At 42.7% G+C, this 21,372-nt stretch overlaps 1 protein-coding gene across 5 annotated transcripts in view; it reads right to left on the minus strand.

The window, feature by feature from the left end:
* epb41a (erythrocyte membrane protein band 4.1a) overlaps positions 1-20,983 on the minus strand; it is a 53,524-nt gene extending 32,541 nt beyond the window's left edge. For all 5 annotated transcript variants that reach the window (XM_031744931.2, XM_039605922.1, XM_039605921.1 and 2 more), the window contains exons 1-10: positions 20,854-20,983; positions 6,895-7,211; positions 4,312-4,596; positions 3,551-3,655; positions 3,331-3,373; positions 2,741-2,816; positions 1,995-2,213; positions 921-1,008; positions 225-377; positions 32-129 (exon numbers count right to left, since the gene is read on the minus strand). In XM_031744931.2, the coding sequence (XP_031600791.2) occupies positions 32-129; positions 225-377; positions 921-1,008; positions 1,995-2,213; positions 2,741-2,816; positions 3,331-3,373; positions 3,551-3,655; positions 4,312-4,596; positions 6,895-7,203 (1,376 nt within the window). In that variant the 5' untranslated portion in view covers positions 7,204-7,211; positions 20,854-20,983. The remainder of the gene's footprint in view (positions 1-31; positions 130-224; positions 378-920; positions 1,009-1,994; positions 2,214-2,740; positions 2,817-3,330; positions 3,374-3,550; positions 3,656-4,311; positions 4,597-6,894; positions 7,212-20,853) is intronic.
* Between the last annotated feature and the right edge of the window lie 389 nt (positions 20,984-21,372).

A 21,372-nucleotide genomic window follows, 5' to 3' on the forward strand; every position in this document is an offset into this window, starting at 1 on the left:
TCTGAAACGCAGCACGATGAGAATACAACACCTGAAGAAGGTGTGATGTTCGACACACACTTTCCACAGCTTTTTGGCTGCCTTGTAGTTGGGAAGCTTGAATCCAATGGCACTCTCATAATGTTCCACCTGTTAGAACAGACACAAACCTGCTGTGAACAAGACTAACAGACCTTAGAAGGACGTCAGTGAAAAACAAAAAGGAAGTTTTTGTGGTGGTTTACCTCAGATGGTCTTATTTTAATGAAGAAGCTGCTTCGTTTGTATGAGACTTTAAGGACTTTGGGCCAGGGGAAACGGTTGATCCTCAGTTTATCTTTGTAAACCATCAGACCACTGGCACAAACTCCCAGTATGATGTCAACTCCATCCAGATCCTAACAGATATTCAGAATGAAAGAAATAACTCCTAAAGCAGTGTACACAAATAAATAAATAAACAGGAGATACTAAACATCGTTCCAGCCCAGTCAGCGTGCAGTAGTCTAAAGGATGCTCCTTGGATCAGTACACCTAGTTATGATGCACATTTAGTTCATCTGGGCTGTTAAGCTCTTTTCTGACTGGTTGTGCAACCTACCTGTGCTGCTCCCAAGCATCCACAGGGGGGCAGTATCATCTTCAAAGTGCTCTCCTATATTTATTTTTAATCCCTGCTCTGATGTGAGGAGAATGACCTTATTTCTGATGTGCACACTGTCACACTGCACAGACGCCACATATCAAATAGTTTTCTTACAAGGAGCACCACATTCACACCAGCATGTAAGAGGACAAGCTCTCTGTGAAGTATGTGAACTACCTACTTCCAAAGTTAGCATGGAAAACAAGGGTGAATCACTACTTACTAATTAGTGATTGGAGCAGTTAAGAATAGTTTATAAGGAATAATAAGAGCAGCTGAGGATGTGTATGCTCACCTTGGCCTGGTGGAGGTCCACTCCATACATGGAAAGTTTCTTGGCATTCTCCAGGAACATCAGATCTGCTTGCGCTGGGCTCATGGATCTGGCACCCCAAAGAAATCCAAAATCTTTAGCTTCTGTGACACTGATTAAATCCACACTTAGATGTTAAATGTGTAATGGTGTAAGCTGCTTTACTACATGTTTCACTTTAGAAACAAGTTTTATATGAAGGTCACACAAGTTCAAGGATTTATGACGAAGCAAGACAAAGGCAAGAACGGCTAATCAACCGTGCAATCAATTTGACTGCTCAATTATTTCTAATGTTTGTTAGCTTAACTTCACTGTCTGCAAATAAAGTTATGTCTTGATGCGTGCTCATGTCAGTGATGCTGACATCACTATCGCCTGTGATCGATCAGCGGTTTTGTGCAAACCTGAGATACTGACAAGCTTTTTATCTGGACGTGGACATAATGTGCAGACTCTTAGCTTTCATTTGAAGGTATTCACATCCAAATTGGATGAAGGGTTTACAAGCTTCAGCTCCTTAATATGTGCCACCCACCAAAAGTAATTGTATAGTTGACTGAAAGGCTACTTTGTGTGCAGGTGTGGGCGATTCCTTCGTTATGTCATTTCAATTAAGCAGATAAAAGGCCTGGAGTTGATTTGAGGTGTGGTGCTTGCATTTGGAAGATTTTGCTGTGAACAGACAACATGTGGTCAAAGGAGCTCTCCATGCAGGTGAAACAGGCCGTACTTAAACTGTGGAAACAGAAAAAACTCATCCAAGAAATTGCTACAATATTATGAGCTACAGTTTGGTGCATCCTGAGAAGGAAAGAAAGCACTGGTGAACTCAGCAATGCAGCAACTCGTGAACTTTACATAAATTCTCTGCAATAAGTGGGAACACAGTGGCCCAGGGGTTAGCACTGTTGCCTCACTGCAAGAATGTCCTGGGTTCAAATCCACCATCATCCACTGTGATCTCAGTGAGAATGTGGTCGCCCTGGGTAAGTGGAAGAAGATGGATGGATCTACAACTAGCTAATGAAATAAGATTTCCACTGGGCGACTGACCTGTATGTGCGGTGCAGCTCCATCATTTTGTCCTCCAGCTCCTTGGTTTGACCTTGGGCCATTTTCATTTCTTTAGCATATTCACTGCCGTGCACCTCGGGGTCATATTCACCAAGTTCTGACTGCAAAGCATAGGAGCCCAGCAGAGCCAAAGTAACGAAGGAGCAGGGAAGGCGGCCCTGGAGGATGTCCTTTCGCAGTTGGAGACAAAGATAGTATCTGCAATGCACATGCAGTTCTCACATTAATTATAGATAGATGGTAAATGACCTGGATTAATACAGTCGTACTGTGAGATGTGTTAAAGCCCCAGAAAACGATGGTGGAAACCAGATTCAGAGCTAAACTCGCATGCTCACTAATGAACACACGAAAGGTATATTTGATCCCGCTCTGACTCACAGAGGCTGGTCAGGTTGTTCCCGGGAAAAATTGCTTCTCCTACTGAAATAATACATAACCAATGTCAATTTGGAGAAGGTTAAATGATACTGAAAGGAAACACGGAGGCTCCACAGGTTAGAAACAGACATGTAGCTTGGATTCATCTGTGTCACCATCTGACTGACTGAAAACATCTTAAATGCCACAGAAAGCTCTGAGAGCCTCCAGCTGCTAAACTGGACGGATTTTCATCCTTCTGGGAACTAAAAACACACACATGGACTACACACCCCGTCCACTATGTGATACAATAAAACTATTTTCACTAGTGGGAGACAGGTGTACTGGGATATATACTGTACCTGGTGATGTCTTCTGATAGCTGGGCTGGGTCCGGTGGATAGAATTTTACATTGAAAGTGAAATTATAATTGGCACCTTGAGAAAGAAAGGAAGGAGTGATTAAACAATTACCCAGACTGGTCTGAGTAATTCATTAATATGTGTGCAAAAATCTTTATTTCCCTGCACACAATTATTAATGCTCACGCAAGTCTACCATTGGGTTTATGAAACTTGGCTAATTTTAGTAATGAATCTAAATCATTCTAAATCTACAGGCTCGTGAGTTTTACTTGCAATCTGCATACTGCCACACTCATGCTTCTCTTTATAAGGACACACATTTGTCTTGAAGTGCAGTGGTCAAAGTAAAAAAGCAAGAGAAAGGCTGACTGAAAGTGAAACTACAGTGTCCGTGTGGAGACAAAACAGTGACGTTAAAAATACAAATGTTTCTCCTCAGATACTCACTGTGACTGAAGATAAAGTTTATGAAAACATGAGGACAGAGAGCACCTAATCTACCAACTCACAGCAATTACTGTTTGTGAGTGAGCCTCACTGTTTGTGAGACGAACACAAGTTTTCTTTGTGGAAGAGTTGAGCTCACCTTGTACCTGCCTGCGGATCTCTTTGGTCAGGTCCATCCAAGTCTAATCAAGAAAATATATGCAGTTTAAGCTTTAGTGATATCGAACCATCAACTCTTTCCATAACAGGGCAAAGGGTCAGTCTAATTATCAGGTACAATGGCATGTGAATGATATCTCCTAATGGAACAGGGAGGCTGGGATTGTTGGACGGATACTGACCGTTACACTGCAGCTCACCTTCATAGTGGGAGTTTCCCAGATTGCCAGGCCGTAGTAGTCTTTTTCCAGCAGGTTCAGGTGGTCACACACTTTCATGAACAGCTCCTGGCCTTTAGCGTGTTTCTAACACAAACACACACAAACACACACACTTGCTTTTTATATCTTAGTGAGGACATCTCACTGACGTAATGCATCAAAAATGAATGCCTCACCCTGAGCCTAACCATAACCCAACTGTAACCCTGACACTAAAAGCACATTTTGCGGGGATGTTGGTCCCCACAGGTATAGTAACACTCCAATATTTGGTCCTCACAAAGATGTATAAGTGTGCACGCACAAACAAATGGAGCAGACATTAGATCAAAGATTTACCTGCTAATGTAACACACCTGATATCACACGCAGGATGTTGGTCAGAAATAAGCAGTGGAGAAACTCAGACAGCAGTTCAAAGTCCAGCAGGGACTCGACAGGGACTCCAGCTTCTCCTGGACTGGTCTGATACCACTATGAGTGATGGTTACCACTAAGTATGGCAGCTACACCACCTTTGTCTGCTGGCTTGATGATAATAGAGGTATTCTACATAGTGTCTGTTTCAGTGGCACGGGCAGTGAGCGCCATCAGCTGGTCCCATGTGTAAACAATGCAGCCCTACACTAGCAAAAATTCCACCTTAATCAAGAATAAAAAGTTTATAAAATAACTAAGGAATTGGGTTATTGCCAACTGTGTGTGTGTGTGTGTGTGTGTGTGTGTGTGTGTGAACTTACGTCCAGCTCGCACTCATACAGAGTGTCGTCCAGCAGTGTGACTTTGATCTGCATGGTCTTGGGTCGGCGTGACACTCTGGAAGCTTTGGCTTCTTCCTCTGCTGTTTTCTCTTCCTTTTCTCCCCTACTGCCCTCTTCAGGGCCAGACTCCTCCTCCTCCTCCTTCTTCTCTTTGTCCTTCTCCTCTTCTTTCTCCAAGGTAACCTCCCCTTCCTTGTCCTCGTGTTTCTCCTTCTCTTTTCCAACCTTGTCCTCGTCAGTCTCTTTCTTCTCTACCTGGGTAGCCTGACAGAGACACTTTGATGATGATGCAGTCATGAAGTAACTGATATATTTATATGCCTAAAAACATCAGTGTCTTTACAAAAAGACTAAAGTGCAATTCATAATCCTAATCTGAATACCAGGTGACAACCTTGTTTGGATTTAATGGCATCACGGGTGAAACTGAGCAGTTCATACTGAAAAACAACAGTTACTGTGTATAAACTGAGAGGATGGATGCACCTGCTGTCAGAGCTATGAAAAGGATGCACATCGTGCTGTGGTGAAGTTTTGATGGAGATGTGCATGTCAAGAATTACAGTTCAGCAAAAACTGTGAGATCATCCACATATCTGAGGTGTCACAGTGTAAACTATGTGAACATACAGTGGCTTGCAAAAGTATTCGGCCCCCTTGAACTTTTCCACATTTTGTCACATTACAGCCACAAACATGAATCAATGTTATTGGAATTCCAGGTGAAAGACCAATACAAAGTGGTGTACACGTGAGAAGTGGAACGAAAATCATACATCATTCCAAACATTTTTTACAAATAAAGAACTGCAAAGTGGGGTGTGCGTAATTATTCAGCCCCTGAGTCAATACTTTTAGAACCACCTTTTGCTGCAGTTACAGCTGCCAGTCTTTTAGGGTATGTCTCTACCAGCTTTGCACATCTACAGACTGAAATCCTTGCCCATTCTTCTTTGCAAAACAGCTCCAGCTCAGTCAGATTAGATGGACAGCGTTTGTGAACAGCAGTTTTCAGATCTTGCCACAGATTCTCGATTGGATTTAGACACCAGACAGGTCAGGGATAAAGTTATTGAGAAATTTAAAGCAGGCTCAGGCTACAAAAAGATTTCCCAAGCCTTGAACATCCCACGGAGCACTGTTCAAGCCATCATTCAGAAATGGAAGGAGTATGGCACAACTGTAAACCTACCAAGACAAGGCCGTCCATCTAAACTCACAGGCCGAACAAGGAGAGCGCTGATCAGAAATGCAGCCAAGAGGCCCATGGTGACTCTGGATGAGCTGCAGAGATCTACAGCTCAGGTGGGGGAATCTGTCCATAGGACAACTATTAGTCGTGCACTGCACAAAGTTGGCCTTTATGGAAGAGTGGCAAGAAGAAAGCCATTGTTAACAGAAAACCATAAGAAGTCCCATTTGCAGTTTGCCACAAGCCATGTGGGAACACAGCAAACATGTGGAAGAAGGTGCTCTGGTCAGATGAGACCAAAATGGAACTTTTTGGCCAAAATGCAAAACGCTATGTGTGGTGGAAAACTAACACTGCACATCACTCTGAACACACCATCCCCACTGTCAAATATGGTGGTGGCAGCATCATGCTCTGGGGTGCTTCTCTTCAGCAGGGACAGGGAAGCTGGTCAGAGTTGATGGGAAGATGGATGGAGCCAAATACAGGGCAATCTTGGAAGAAAACCTCTTGGAGTCTGCAAAAGACTTGAGACTGGGGCGGAGGTTCACCTTCCAGCAGGACAACGACCCTAAACATAAAGCCAGGGCAACAATGGAATGGTTTAAAACAAAACATATCCATGTGTTAGAATGGCCCAGTCAAAGTCCAGATCTAAATCCAATCGAGAATCTGTGGCAAGATCTGAAAACTGCTGTTCACAAACGCTGTCCATCTAATCTGACTGAGCTGGAGCTGTTTTGCAAAGAAGAATGGGCAAGGATTTCAGTCTGTAGATGTGCAAAGCTGGTAGAGACATACCCTAAAAGACTGGCAGCTGTAACTGCAGCAAAAGGTGGTTCTACAAAGTATTGACTCAGGGGGCTGAATAATTACACACACCCCACTTTGCAGTTATTTATTTGTAAAAAATGTTTGGAATCATGTATGATTTTCGTTCCACTTCTCACGTGTACACCACTTTGTATTGGTCTTTCACCTGGAATTCCAATAACATTGATTCATGTTTGTGGCTGTAATGTGACAAAATGTGGAAAAGTTCAAGGGGGCCGAATACTTTTGTAAGCCACTGTATAGCACACGGAGGATCTTAAAAAAGTCACAGTGTAGTCAGAGGTGATCAGAGGTGAACCGGGCTACACCTGAAGGAGCCCAAAACCACCTTTGTAATGTTTCTCTTGTAGCCTGAGCAGGGAGGAGGCTTCATGCACCATCTACAGTCAAGACTCTCAGGTTTGGAAAATGATTTGCTCAGTAATGTAAAAGTTGAGGCATCCTACAATAAATACTTTACACGATCCATGACACATTTCCTTACATATCACATCTAAGACCTAACTGTATAAACACAGCCACCAACACAGGCTGACCTGAGCCTCAGCGCTGCTTACTGAGTGCTGGTCAAGGGCGACCTCGCCCTCTGTTTTTAGTTCAGGTTCGGGGTCAGCGATGGGTGCTTTAGCTTCTTCCTCCTTGTCCTCCTTTTCTCCACCCTCGCTCTCACACTGTGAACGCCTTTTCAGGAGGGAGGAAAAGAGGCGTGTGAGACCGCGGCCAGCAGAGTTGTGGTTTTGAGGTCGGAGCTGGTCGTCCTCTGGAGTGGGAGGTCTGGCACCCTGGCCAGCTTCCTCCTGCTGCCTCGGCTTTTTCTGGTGACTTTCTGCCTCGTCTGTTGTCATGTCAACAGCTGTGGAGGTAGATCATAAAATAAAAATTAAATCACAAGCAGATTGGCTTAGTGCAGTTTAAAAAAAATGATACCTTTACCATCACGCATCAGTCCATCATAACAGCATTACCAATTTACAGTCAGACTGATAAGAGAAATGTTTTCTCAGAGGTCAAACCTTTCAAACTTTTCTGCAACAGAACAGATCAAAAACCAGCAAATACACAAATACACTAATGTCAATTCAGTTCTCTTTACAGAGTGCCATTCCAGAACAACAGTTGCCTTAAGGTGGTTTATATTGCTTTAGCAAAAAGGAAAGTTTGAAGCCTAATCTTGAAAGTAGAGATAGTGTCTGTCTCCTGAATCCAAACTGGAAGCTGGTTCCACAGAAGAGGGGCCTGAAAACTGAAGGCTCTGCCTCCCATTCTACTTTTAAATACTCTAGGAACAACAAGTAGGCCTGCAGTGCGAGAGCGAAGTGCTCTAATAGGGTGATATGGTACTACAAGGTCATTAAGATAAGATGGGGCCTGATTATTTAAGACCTTGTATGTGAGGAGCAGGATTTTGAATTCGGGATTTAACAGGAAGCCAATGAAGGGAAGCCAAAACAGGAGAAATATGCTCTCTCTTTCTAGTCCCTGTCAGGACTCTTGCTGCAGCATTTTGGATCAGCTGAAGACTTTTCAGTTATTCCTGATAATAATGAATGACAGTAGTCCAGCCTGGAAGTAATAAATGCATGAACTAGTTTTTCAGCGTCACTCTGAGACAGGATATTTCTAAGTGCAAGTCTAATTAATTCTGTTGCACAAAAAACAGAATGGAATTGTCTCTCATTTCTGTACTTTACTGCTAAAAATGGAATTTGTAAAATCTGAACATTAATTAATGTTAGGATTTATTTGAGCAGTCTTCCTGGTGTATTGTAAATGATTTGGAGGAAGAAATTAATGAACAACAGGAAAGAAAGAGTAAATAATTATCAGCAGTTATCACAGTTCCTGTGCAATGAAATGTTTGTGGGATGGTTACCAGGATGGCAGGATGCTGAATTAATCAGAAATTTATTCAATGAGTGTTACAAAATGGCTAGAACATACTGGTTGTGCTTTGGCTTTCAAACTGACTACATTTGAATCCCAGCGTTTGATTACTTAGAAAGCATGTAAAATGAACCCCGATCATAGAGAGACAACAAAAACATCTGACCTTACATTATTACAAGCGTTACATCACGTTATCATCATTTAAGATGCCACACTGGCACTAAAGGGGTGAAAGCTACACTCTCACTTTCAGATGGTGCTAATGGCAACATGAAACCCGTTGGTGACTTCGGGACGTGTCACACTTCTGGCAGAACACTCGTTTTCCTGTCTGCCTGTCACAGTGATCCCATCCAGAGCTCGGTTTGGGATTAATGTAGTCCTATGGGAATTACACCAGAGAAGGTGGGTTGCTGCATGACCATCAGCTGAACACTGATGATGCACTACAGTCAGAAATGTTGTTGCTGTAGCAACAACAATCGTATCATAGATGGAACAGATAAACATATAGAGAGAGCAATGTAGAAAAAAAAAACTCCAAGAGCCAACCTTTACAGCCTTCCGCCGGAGACAGGTGATTACTCCCTAATCTAAACGCTACAGTGATGGCTGACTGACATGGGCTCCCTATCCATTATTAAGAGATGAGAAGTCATTGAATCATGCTGAACATATAATTTATTATGAAACAGAAGACTAGGTTGTTTTTACATGAGTGATTGGTGTGTGAAGCCCCTTCAGACTTTCCACAGGCATTGCTGCTTCATTGATACTTTAGCACTGCTGACCTCATGTGATTAAACAAACTTTAGATACAAACTACATCTCTTGTTCAGACACATTATTTACTCGGGCCTCTGTCTGTTGCCCCACTCAACAGGTTGCAAGTTCAAATGGAACCTGAGTTCCAAAAGAAAGTTAGTGCAAAAACACCCCTCAGCCACCTTCAAGAAGTTTTCAGTAAAACCACGGCCCTCTCATTCCCACCTCACAGACCGTACGATTGCACAATTGAACTCTTCCTTGGAGCTTCGCTCTCCACCAGACGCCTCTGCAATGTGTCCCGACCCGAACAAGCGGCCATGGAAAAATGCGTGGGCTTCCGCAGTTGGGTTTTTTTTGTGGAGAAAAATGACAAAACTGCCCGTGCATAGATTATCAGGACCTGAATGACATCACAATCAAAGACAAGTATCCACTGCCTTTGATAAACTCCATGTTTGACACTCTTCACGGAGCTACTATTTTTACCAAACTCGACCTCCGCAATGCATCCGACAAAGAGATGAATGGAAAACCGCATTCAGTACACCACTTTGAATACCTGGTGATGCCGATTGGGCTAGCCAACCCCAGCCATTTTTCAAGCTTTGGTAACTGATGTTCTCAGGGATTTTGTGGACAGGTTCGTGTTTGTTTACCTAGATGACATTCTGATTTTTTCCAAGACTCTTGAAGAACAACAAACCCACATCCAGCTCCTCCTGGAAAACAAACTGTACATCAAAGCAGAAAAATGTGTTTCACTCACCATCTTTCTCTCATCTTTCACCATCTGTTTTCTTGGCTACACCCTGGCAGGGGGGCAGGTGAAGGCGGATTCGGCTATAGTCACAGAGTGTCCGACACCCCCATCTCCAACAGTTCTTGGGGTTTGACAACTTCTACAGATGGTTTACCTGCAGTCGGGTAGCCTCAACACTAACACAGCTCACATCCACTAAAATTCCATTCACCTGGTCACCTGAAGCCAACGCTGCTTTCTCCAGACTAAAACATCTGTTCACTACGGCACCAGTGTTGATCCACCCACAGACAAACCCTTCATTGCAGAGGTAGACCCCCCAGACACAGGGACGGTGCCGTCTTATCCCAGTGTTCTAGTCCCAAAGCTAAACTGAAGCCATGTGGGTTAGAGGGTGGGTGACAGGGAGTTGTTAGCAGTAAAGCTCGCTCTGAAAGAATGGCGACATCTGTTGGAGGCAGCCGAGCAGCCATTTGCTAGATCATGAAAACCTAACTTACCTGAGGACAGCTAAGAGACTGAGTGCACGACAGGCACGCTGGTCACTGTTTTTGCCAGGTTTAACTTTTTTATTTCCTACCATCCACGTTCACGGAGCATCAAACCCAATGCATTATCTCACCAGTTCACCACCGACACAATCGCTCTGAGCTCCCAACCATTCTCCCCGCTACAAGCAAGATTGGGTTCATTGCCTGGGATGTGGAGGACGCCATTCGCGGGTACTGGACATTGAACCTGATCTGGGTACTGGTCTTGCGAATCAGGGCTATTTACCTGCAGTTCCACGATTCTGGACCGGGTTCACGCCGCCAAATTCTCATGGCAGACCATTCCATTTCCCCATCATGTCATGCTCCACCTGCAAGCAAGTGAGCCACTGGAAAGCCATTCAGTTGCCTTATCGCCCCGTCACCTCACTCAGCATTCCACTGACATTTCTCTCCCTCTGTTTCAGTGACCTCTATCCCCGACCCACGAGCCGTGACTGCTTCGGACTCCTGTTAGATTCTCATTTCATGTTTCCTGTGCTTAAGTGTTTATCTTGTGTCTTTGTAAATAAAACCTACCAGTTTGCCTCTGTCTGCATTTTGGTCCATTTTCATGCACTGGCCTCTGCTGTCATAACAGGAATATTAGTCTCTACTATATCAATTTGTCAGTTAAAATGAGGACAGACAGCTTGTAACACCTACAGGCACATAAGGTGGATGGTGAGAATCCTTTCCTGGCTTAATACCAGGACAAACACTTCCAAGTCACTGGAAGCTAACCCACCTAAGTGACTAACCAGAATCTTTATGTAAAAAAGTAAAAAGTTAGTGACCAGGTTTCAGCAGGCAACTGGAGAAAATATATTTACATCCATGGATAAACAACGTTGGTTGTGCATTATCATCTCTGTACTGTGTTTTACTGCTATTTGGTCATAAACCACATCATTCAATGACTTGACTTTCTGACCAGAAGATAAAATGGTGAATTAATAAGATTAAAGCACCAAGTCAGCAAGAAACAGAAGGGGACCATGGTGGTACAATATAGTACAATACAGTTTTATTTATATAGCACATTTAAAAACCCGAAGGCACACCAAAGTGCTTCACAGTAATACGGAGAAACAACATAAGTCAATAACAGGGTACAGATCGGGTACTAGCACAGACAGAATGGAGGCACTAATAGACCAGAAGAATTGAGTAAAATAGGTCAAACCTCAATACAGAAGGAAGGTCAGATCGTGAATACAAAGTAGGGCTGCTCAATTAATCGAATTTTAATCTCGATTACGATCTGGGTTTTCAACGATCATTAAAAATGACTGAGCCGATTATTAGCACCTCCCTCGTGCTTTACTCTCGCGCTGCTCTGTGTGGCAAATCGAGCGCACCTCTCTGCGTTTCGAACACACGTCACAACAATTAAGAGGACCCGAGGGAAGCTCGGAAAGCTAAGCAGAAGTTATTTGTAGAGGAGAGGATAATGGCTGCTGAAGAAAGAATGCCGTTGGTTGAAAAGAGGTAAAACGACTTCAGTGGTGTGGAAACCAATGTTCCCTCTAAGCTGCGCACGTGCGCAGTTGCGCACTGCTGGCACGGTCTCTGCGCACAGAAAATCTGCGTTGCGCACAAAAAAAATCTAACCTGAATTGAAATTAAAATTAAAACTTTAACAATTCTGTTTTGCAGTGTTAGTCAGTAAGTGACTGGCTGCTCCTGTATGGGATTAGAACGATGCCACCTTATCCCATAGTCCAGCCAATGATGCGATTCACATTCGTATATACGCAGCCAATCAACGTCGCTGACAGGCTATGACAGCGTCCTTATGTGCCGACACCGGTGTTTTAGCTGGCAAAGCGTGTGGCTGATGTGCAGTGAAGCCACATTAATGACAGCGTGTCCAACCATTGGAGATGTGAGCAGGACAGACGGAACAATTGACGGGAAAAGTGTGGACTTTATACCAGTTTTTAAATTGTGTTGATCGGCCACGTAAAACCAGAGTTATGATAAAAATATCTGCAATGTTTGGTTTTCTTCCTGAATACTGTCGTTGTTTATATTTACTGCGGGAAGAAACGGTAAAAACGGCGTTTTATAAGGAAAACGCTGGAAAGCACTCTCCAAAACCAAACCCCCCACCCTTTCCTATTGGTTGAAAAAAGTACCGTGTCGACCAATCAAAAAATGATATGGCAACGTGGCATCTAGTTGTTAAGAAACGGGGGGGAAGTTTTAGGAGTGACGGCGGTGTTCTGAGATGTGAGAGATTTGAGACGTTTAGCGCAAATCTTGTGTAGTTAGTGTGTAGTTAGTGTGTAGTTAGTGTGTAGTTAGTGTGTGGTGTAGTCAATAGTTTTGTTGTGTGTGTCAGAACAATGAGGCGGCTGCTGAATGTTACAGGTGTTACAGCAGTGATACATCTCCTGTTGTCAGGCCTGCAGGTATCAGGCTGTTGTTCTCCTTTATCTCATAGTGGACAGAAATTATTTTTTGGAGTGGCACAAATAATTTGTGTGGCATCAGATTTGATGCAGAACAGCTGATTGTTCTGTAAATAGTTTGAAATGTTTATTTAAAAACGCCTTGGCTGCATAAAAAAAAAAAATAGCTGCAAAAAACTTTGTTGTTTGCCAAACTGAGTTACTTTTTTGAAGAACTAACTATATAATTAATTGCCCAACATTGGTCATTATATGCTGTATTTTGCAGACAGAGAGTTACAGACTCTCTCCCAGACCACAGACTCATAATACAAGTCAGAGCTTTATGAAAAAAAAGAAAAGAAAGAAAGTTGTGTTTTCAAAATTGGAGTTCAAGTTATTTTTACTTCCAATAGTGTTAACATACTACACAGGTCATGAACAGGATTTTTTAAATTTTCATTGTAAGTGGGCTAAAGCAGTTAATTAAAAGTAGTCTAACATAAATGTAAATGCTGTAATTTGATTATTTTAATAAACCATGTAACTTGGATGGATTAGATGCTGGCGTGACCACAGTGCACACGTCTGATGTCGCTCACAGTGGTCCAAGGGACGCTCAGGGAGTTTGTGTGTTCGCTCAGACACATGAAACATTAGAGGGAACATTGGTGGAAACATTATGGGTTCATGGAGTCAGACGTGGATCAAATATTGTGCAGTATTTTGAAGTTCACTAAACATAGATGTTTACATTTTCATTTATTTTTATATTGCAAACATTTGCACTGTAATCAGTATTTGCACACTATTTTATATTATTTTTTGACAATCTTTAAAGTCATTATTCAATACATTGTTATTGTTAAATAAATATCGTCAAATAATCGAGATCTCAATTTCAGTGAAAATAATCGTGATTATCATTTTTGCCATAATCGAGCAGCCCTAATACAAAGTATCTACTAAGAAGATAAAAAAAGCAGTAAAATTTATAATAAAATAATAAATTTAGTAAAAAGTTTCAAAAGGGTATTAACTGGTCAGGAAAGCCAGATTAAATAAGTATGCTTTCAATCTAGATTTACAGGATTGGATAGAGCCCAAGGCATGAATAGAAGCAGGGAGGCTGTTCCAAAGGTTGGGTGCAGCTGAAGCAAAGGCACGATCGCCTCTGGTCTTCAGTCTAAACTGTGAGATTATTCTGTTATCATATGTTACCTTATATCTGTAATCAAAGTAGTTGAATTATGATACTGCTGTAGATCATATTATACCCCTTAATATAGAGTGTGTGATCAGTATGTAGTTTTAGTTTGCATTATACTTCTGACTTAAAAGAGTGTGAAAATCATTAGATCTATTGGATTGACCTGTATTACTCGACACTGTTGAATGTGTTACACTGTTTCTTGACATTTCATACTGCTGAATCATGAAGAGAATGTTGTGTGCAGAAGACCTTGTGCCGATAATAGAAGAGAAAAGACCACATTCCATACCCCCACCTTTACAGAGAGCAGAAAGACAGGGAGCCGAGGTCATAACTTAGGCGCCGTAAGAGAGAAAACATGTGAATGTTTAGGCTTTTACGACTAGGTGGGGGCCACTAGAGGCTATAAAAGGCTGAGTAACCCGTCACCATTTTGAGACTTGCTGTGACCCTCTGCAGGCAGGTCTCCCCATCATGATGGTTCTTATGCTCTTAAGTGTTGAATTATATGGAAATAAAATATTGTTGATTGAGCATTTATACACCGAGTATTGTCCTTCCTTCAGCCCAAAGATTAAAAGAACTGGGAGATTTTAACAAAACTTAGGTTGGGCCAGGAGTAATTAACCTGATGATCTTAATGCACGACGAGGAGCGTACAGATTGAGGAGGTCAGTGAGGTAACTGGGCGCTATATTATTCAGGATTTTAAAAGTGAGTAGCAAGATTTTAAACTCAATGCGATATTGTGGTGGATGAAGTCCTCAGGGTGGAGAAGGAGTGCTTCTTTATAAAGGTAAGAGGTGCCAGGGCTCCTGGACATGATGGGACACCACTTTTAACAGGTGCCTCAGATGAGCAGATATCTGAAGGATGCCAGACAATAAGCTCAGGTTTCTCATAAGTGCTGCCTACAATTCCCTTCCATAGCCCTGCCTGTTTAGTAGTGCCTACTATGGCAGCTGGTGTCCTGTAGGCAGGACAGCATGGCAAGTCTGCATGTCTTCATAACAAAAGGATGCAACAATGAAAAGGAGAAAAGATGGCACTGTCCCAGGGATGCTTCGGGTGGCAAGGAAGTCAGGAAGTCCTCAAGATGTGTAGTGTGATGGCATACATCAGAGTCAGTGAGACGTTTTCTGGTAAGGTCTGTTCAAGCTGGCAGCACATCCCAAGCCCCTGAACAGAGGAGGAATGCTGTCAGCTGGGAAAGACTGGCAGATATTTGGTGAACCTCAGGGAGAAGCTCGTCTTCCCAAGAGATATAACAACCACTCTCCGCAGATAGAGACGGCTGAACTGGCAGAGCCCAGAGGCCAGGCAAGAGGCTGGCTGCAAAGCCAGGATTTACCCAGTGGAGATTGGGTGTCAGGACATAGTGGGCAAAGCAGCTGTCCAGCTACTTCATGAGTGATGGGCCCAAACCTGCAGAAAGCCATCAAGGCATTAGGAGAGGAGGCTGAGAAAGCAAGTTTTTGGCTTTGGCTCTGGTGGAAGGATGTCAGTTAGTGGGCAACACCACAGTAAAGGCAGCTGCTGGGGGTGCCACAGAGACATCCCCGGTGTGCCACTGTCCCCCACTGGGAGATGTACTGGGATAGGGGGCAAAACATCCACGGATGGCGACCTCCAGTTGATGTGGTGGCGTGAAGACTCCAGCGACACTTAAAGCACGAGGGAACAACTTTGTCAGCTGACCAATGCATTTCGGCTTGTGGCCGTCATCAGGGTCATTACAAAAATACCAAACAGTTTGTGTTTCAATAAAATAAAGAAATTCAGGTGAACCAATCACACATGCACACATAAACAAGCGGAGGGTGGTACTGGCTGATTGGTTGAATCAGAGCCCAAACAGGGTCTGGCCTGAGCCACGACAGATTTAGGGCTTCAGTTGATGACCTTGCAGCTGACCTTCTGGCACTGGTGGTGACATGACTGGCTTAATGGCAAAGCAGGAAACGTGCATTAAGCATTAAAACTCTTTGATGTGTAGTATTATTTCACAGCTGACTGACTCAGCATTTAAAACTATTCTAATTATATATTCTCACAGTGACTGTACTGATTCTCATGTATAATTGAAAACTGACATTATTGAGTTGATGTGAAAACATATACAAAAAAAGTACAACTGCAACCATTGCAAAAAGACATAAATACATTTTTGAATGCACTGAATTTCCAGTTGCTATACAGCCTCAGTGTTTGGATACGCTTACGGTCCCTGATACTATTTTAAGGTATGCTCATAGATTAAAGGTGGAAAGCCAACGCGACTAGCACATGAAGTTCCAGAAGCTGCTGGCAGCCCACAGTGCTGAGTGGACACGGGCGTAGCTGCACGAGTGCTGACAGGACAGAGTGCCACAGCTCCAGGTACACTGACGAGTGTGATGAGAACTAAACTCTGTATTTTACAGTTCAGCGAGCACATGGGCAGTTTGGTGTGATAAAGAAAAAGTATGCAGATTTAATTTGTGTTGCTGTGTGTGAAATGATGTTGCCAAACACACTGAGCATATCAGGAAGTGAAGAAGAGAAACACTCTCGCATTTCTTTCAGCAGAGTTGAGCTGTTGTTCTTAATGAAAGCCTTTCGGTGTTTCTTTGGACATTGGCTGTGTTTTTAACTCATTTTCAGTCCAGTCCCTGAACACATCACCATCGCCAGAAGAATATTGTTTTGTTTTGTTGACCTATGAATCAGTCAAGCATAAAAAACACGCCGAACTGAAAGGATGAACCTGTGATGTGTCTAACACATAACTCAGCAAACAACGCAAACGGTATCTTTAGGCTCTATGTTACCAGCAGCAAAAAAAACACACAGACCTTTTCTCATTTCTGTGCTTCTTTGAAAAATGCCAAAGATAACCCAGTTTGGCAAACAAAACATAACAAGGGGATTCCCAAAGAGCTATTAACCGAAATTCGGCAACTCAGTTCAGTTTAAAGGTGAATTAGTCAAGTATGGGAAAAATGAATAAGGTGCAGCCTGAAAAAAAGACTCCACGATTTAGAATATTGAACAGAAAATGATGTTTATTTAGAAAAATATGGTCAAAAAACAAAAAAAATATATAAATGAATAAAGACTATGCTTTGTAGAGTGACCCTACCCTTTAACAGGGAAGCACTGTCCCCGAGTGTCTCAGAAACACAGCACTTCACACCTCGCTAAACAAATGGGTGACATCACAGTGGCTATGTCCATCTTTTATGTACAGTTTATGCTTTAGACATACCACAGACCACAGATTTTTGTCCTTAGTTTATAAGTTTTCACATAATCGCCGACTCTGGGACTAAAACACCATCAACTAACTAGAATAATACTGAAACAGTATAAATAAAATTTACTACGATAAAAAAAGAGATACATTTGTGACATGAGACATATTTGGCATTCTAAAAAAGCAACACATGAGAGATCACAAGTGACTGCTGCTGAAACATAATGGAAGAATGTCTTAAAGCATGAACATTTACTTTTTACATTTACAATTTTCAGAAGGCCCAGTTAGCACCAGTTAGCACCATTATGATGTTTAAATGGTTTCAGTGGTTTGATCCTTGAAGGCACTTCTCTGTCTTCTCAGTTTGAGGTGCGGAGTAACAGTCACAGTGTTACTGATATTATGTTACAATAACCTGCTCAGCCTCTGTGTCTAATGCTCGTCACAGCCCGCAGTCGCTGTGCTGTAGAGCGCCACTATGTGATGGACTGTTTTTGTCTTAGGAACTTCATAACGTGCCGTTTACACAATCAGCAAACTGCCATTTGTAACATAATAAGTAAATGTCACATTAAGCACCTGTATAACTTCAAGGTAATATTTATTGGAGGAAAAGATCAGCATCTTCCTCCAAGCTGGAAAAAACTCTGAGGGCCAGACGGGCAAGTGGAGGAGGGGTTAAATGAGTCAGAGTGTAGTGAGATCACAGAGCCAAGAAGTGGTAGAAATGCTTTATATAGTGCAAAGTCAAACTATATAATGGTGTCTTTGATCTTGTCTGAAAGTACTGATATAGACACAGATTTTAAAGGATGTGGCCTGTGTTTGGGCAAATACTGGCCCAGTACCAATACTGACAATCACAGTGACACATCCATATCATGAGGTGGATTTCTAGGTTCAAATTAGGTCAGTGACAGACCAAGCAGTTTAAAAGAGATGCTAAGGTTTAGGCTGAAAGGAAGGCCTGGTTCACCGGTTAGGTCGAAACATTTTCAGCAAAGAGTAAAACGTACTTAAGTGTATCTGTATTTCTGACTGCATGGTAGCCTGTGTCAGAGCGCTAGAATTGAGCTTAAGCGCTAAAAGCGGCTTTAAAATAATCTGGGTGGGATTAAAGCGTGCAGTGTGCAGATGTGGAGCACAGAGGATGCTGATGTTAATCAGTAACTACTGCATGAGCCTCCCTCCTCACACACTCATCATCTACACAGTGCCACCATGTTTGGGGAGAGAAAAAAAATGGAATTCGACCTGACCCAGATGAACCTGTGGCAAGGATTCATCGTTATCCAGCAAAGAAAAAACAAGTCCTGAAACACAAAAACACGTGAATCCATGCACAGCATCTGTGTGAGGAGAGGGCAGTATGGGGTCACACTGAATCAGCAGGCATCAGTGACAACAATGGAGGCAGTCAGCACACACAGCTCTGACGTACTGAGCATCTGAGGACTGGGCAGGTAGGGACCATCGTTCAGTTAGTTAACGATCATTTTTATCAATGACCTTTCTTTCTGATGAAAACAGCACAATAATTAAATAAACACTAATAATTGAAGGAAAAGAAACTATGATGAAATGTAGCAAAACTTTCATTAACGAATAAAACAACAAAAGTCCTACAGAGACAAGATCTCATCAGAAGTGCTCGAGGTGCACAGGAAGGCGGGACAAGTTTGAAAACGAGCCAGTCAGAAGAACCTTCCTACGCTTAGGTGGATACATTCGATCTGTTTGTTACATTCCCGTAAGCACGCTGCGTTACAACGTTACTAAACTGTGATTTTGTTTGTGTGAGTGTCTCATGACAATGATGTACGAGCGTGTGACGCCCATGGCAGCGACAGACGTGTGCAGATCAACAACGGATAATATGGAGTGATGGAGAGAGTACGACCATGCAGTGTTTAAAGCGTGGAAGTAATCACATTACTTTGAGTTTAATTCTGTAAAAAGTAACAAAAACATTAGCGTCCGCTGTTCACTCTGCGTGGGAAGAAAACTTCTTTCTACAGCAAAAAATTAAACTTCAAATCTGAGCGAGCAGCGAGCACGCTGCCACGGGAATGTGACATTCACAGAGAAACCCCCGGATCCCCCCACTGACATGACCGCTGTGGGCAAACCTCCACCCGCTCCACTCCTGCTAAACAGCTGACAATAGATTTAAGAGCAACAGGACTCGGTGCTGCTGAATCTGTGATTTTATTTATTTTCTGCTGTGTTTTACTTGCATCTATTTGAAAGAGTGTAAACACAAAACATGATTTTATTTTATCTGCTGGAATATGCAGAACATAGGTTTAAATGTTAAACACATTTCTTCCAGTCAAAGACTGCTGCATATAATTTAATATTTGCTTGATGCAATGTGCATAAAGTTAAAAGATTAAAACTCATAAAAAACAAGTTTTAAAACGAGACTTTTTCATTTGATTCAGTTTCATATGATGGATCATGCAGAAAAAGTAGAATAGGGCTGAAAGGTCTGTTACTTTATTACATATGCAGGTTGTAAATCATGTTTTTTAAAAAACAACTAAGTAACTAATTACGTTTGAAAATAAGTAATCAGTAATGTAACAGCATTACTTTTTTGGAGAAGTAATCAGTAATAAGTAACTAATTACTTTTTTCAAGTAACTTGACCAACACTGGTGGTCACAGAATGAAATCTGTTTCTAGTCTCCTGTCGTCCAGCTTCGTGAGCTCGGCTCTCCGGTCTTAGATCAGCACCTTGTGCAGGCCTCTGCTGCTGTCACCCATCTGCATCCCGGTTTGAAGCTTTGCGCGCACCGTGGTTATTATGAGTGTTATCTGAGTTACTGTTGGCACCACGATACTGACGCTCAGTTTGAACATGTCTACGCATTGAACAGCTGAGTTAGATATTTGTGATAACGAGCAGTTGAACAGGTTCAACAGTCACACTTTGCTTCTTTGACAGTGAAATATTTGAAGGCGTATATAACGCATCAAAACTGCGGAGAGATACAATAAAAACAGTCTGCGGATGTGTATAGTGTTTATTCCGTCGTTTGCCTGCTGAAATGCCTCATTTTAGTGTCTGACTTGGAACAATTGAATGAATATGAGGTAGCAGTGAGATGTGTCTGATGTGCTGTGACAATAATCAATCTGGCAGCACGTAGCAGACAGCAGTGCTATGAAACCACCGAGAGCATCCACACCTCGTTGCTTTCTTCTGCTGCGCTTGAACTGAAGTGAAGAACTTTTCTCCGTCTCACCGGACAATAATTAAAGAGTCCAGTCCTCATGATGATGATGATGATGATGATGGTGCGCTCTGCTGTGAGCGCTGCAGGCCTGGGTACCAGAGCGCGGTGCTGTTCATGTTCATAGTGTATGAAAGCATGAAACAGAAGCAACTCTTGGTGCGCTGGTTGTGTAACACGAATGTGCGGATTGCGGTGGTCACAGATAAAGAAGCAGTGCATCCGCTCATGCTGTTACATCATCGCTTTATCATCAGACACGACCTTCTACCATGCAGAAATCATCCAAACTCCACTAACACTGTTTTTCTGACCTGTTTTCCTGCATTTTGCTGCCGTGACTCAGTCAACACTACAGCCCGGCGCTGAGCGTGGGGACAATAAAAGGGGCGGTAGGTGTACCTGTCTGCAAATGGCGCTGAATGTGTGCGTGAGCAGCTCGTGTGATGCCGACGATCACTCACCCGCTCACCTCAGAGCATCCGCCGAAAGAACAGGTCCTGTTTGAAAGCGGTGTCAGCGTGCACTAGTCCTCACAGGCATCAGTTAGAGAGAGCGCTCATTCATCAGCGTTATCAAGCGGCTTTAACAAAGTGTTTGGGTACCAGGCGCCAGTTGGCCCTTTGCCCTGAGCGTTGTCTGACAGACAGCGGTACGTGCAGGCTAGAGGTGCATGTAAGGACCGCTTCGTTCTCATGTCAGCGCCCATCAGTGCCTCATCGTAAGGCAGACCCTACCCTGTCCACATACAGCAGTATTCAACAGCTTTAATATATTCAGTCAGTTCTAGGACCTGCTGTATTCTCTGGGCATTCTTATATAGCACTTTATACAACACCCAGCCATTCATACGAGCACTTTCTTTACTGAAGTGCTTTCTATCATAAGCACACGTTCATATTCTAAACTACCATCACCACTGTGCAATAAACCACACTGTAAACATATAAGACTATTTATTTATTTCTCCTGATTTGTATATT

This window comes from Oreochromis aureus, linkage group 22 (genome assembly GCF_013358895.1).
Source record: "Oreochromis aureus strain Israel breed Guangdong linkage group 22, ZZ_aureus, whole genome shotgun sequence".
NCBI lineage: Eukaryota > Metazoa > Chordata > Actinopteri > Cichliformes > Cichlidae > Oreochromis > Oreochromis aureus.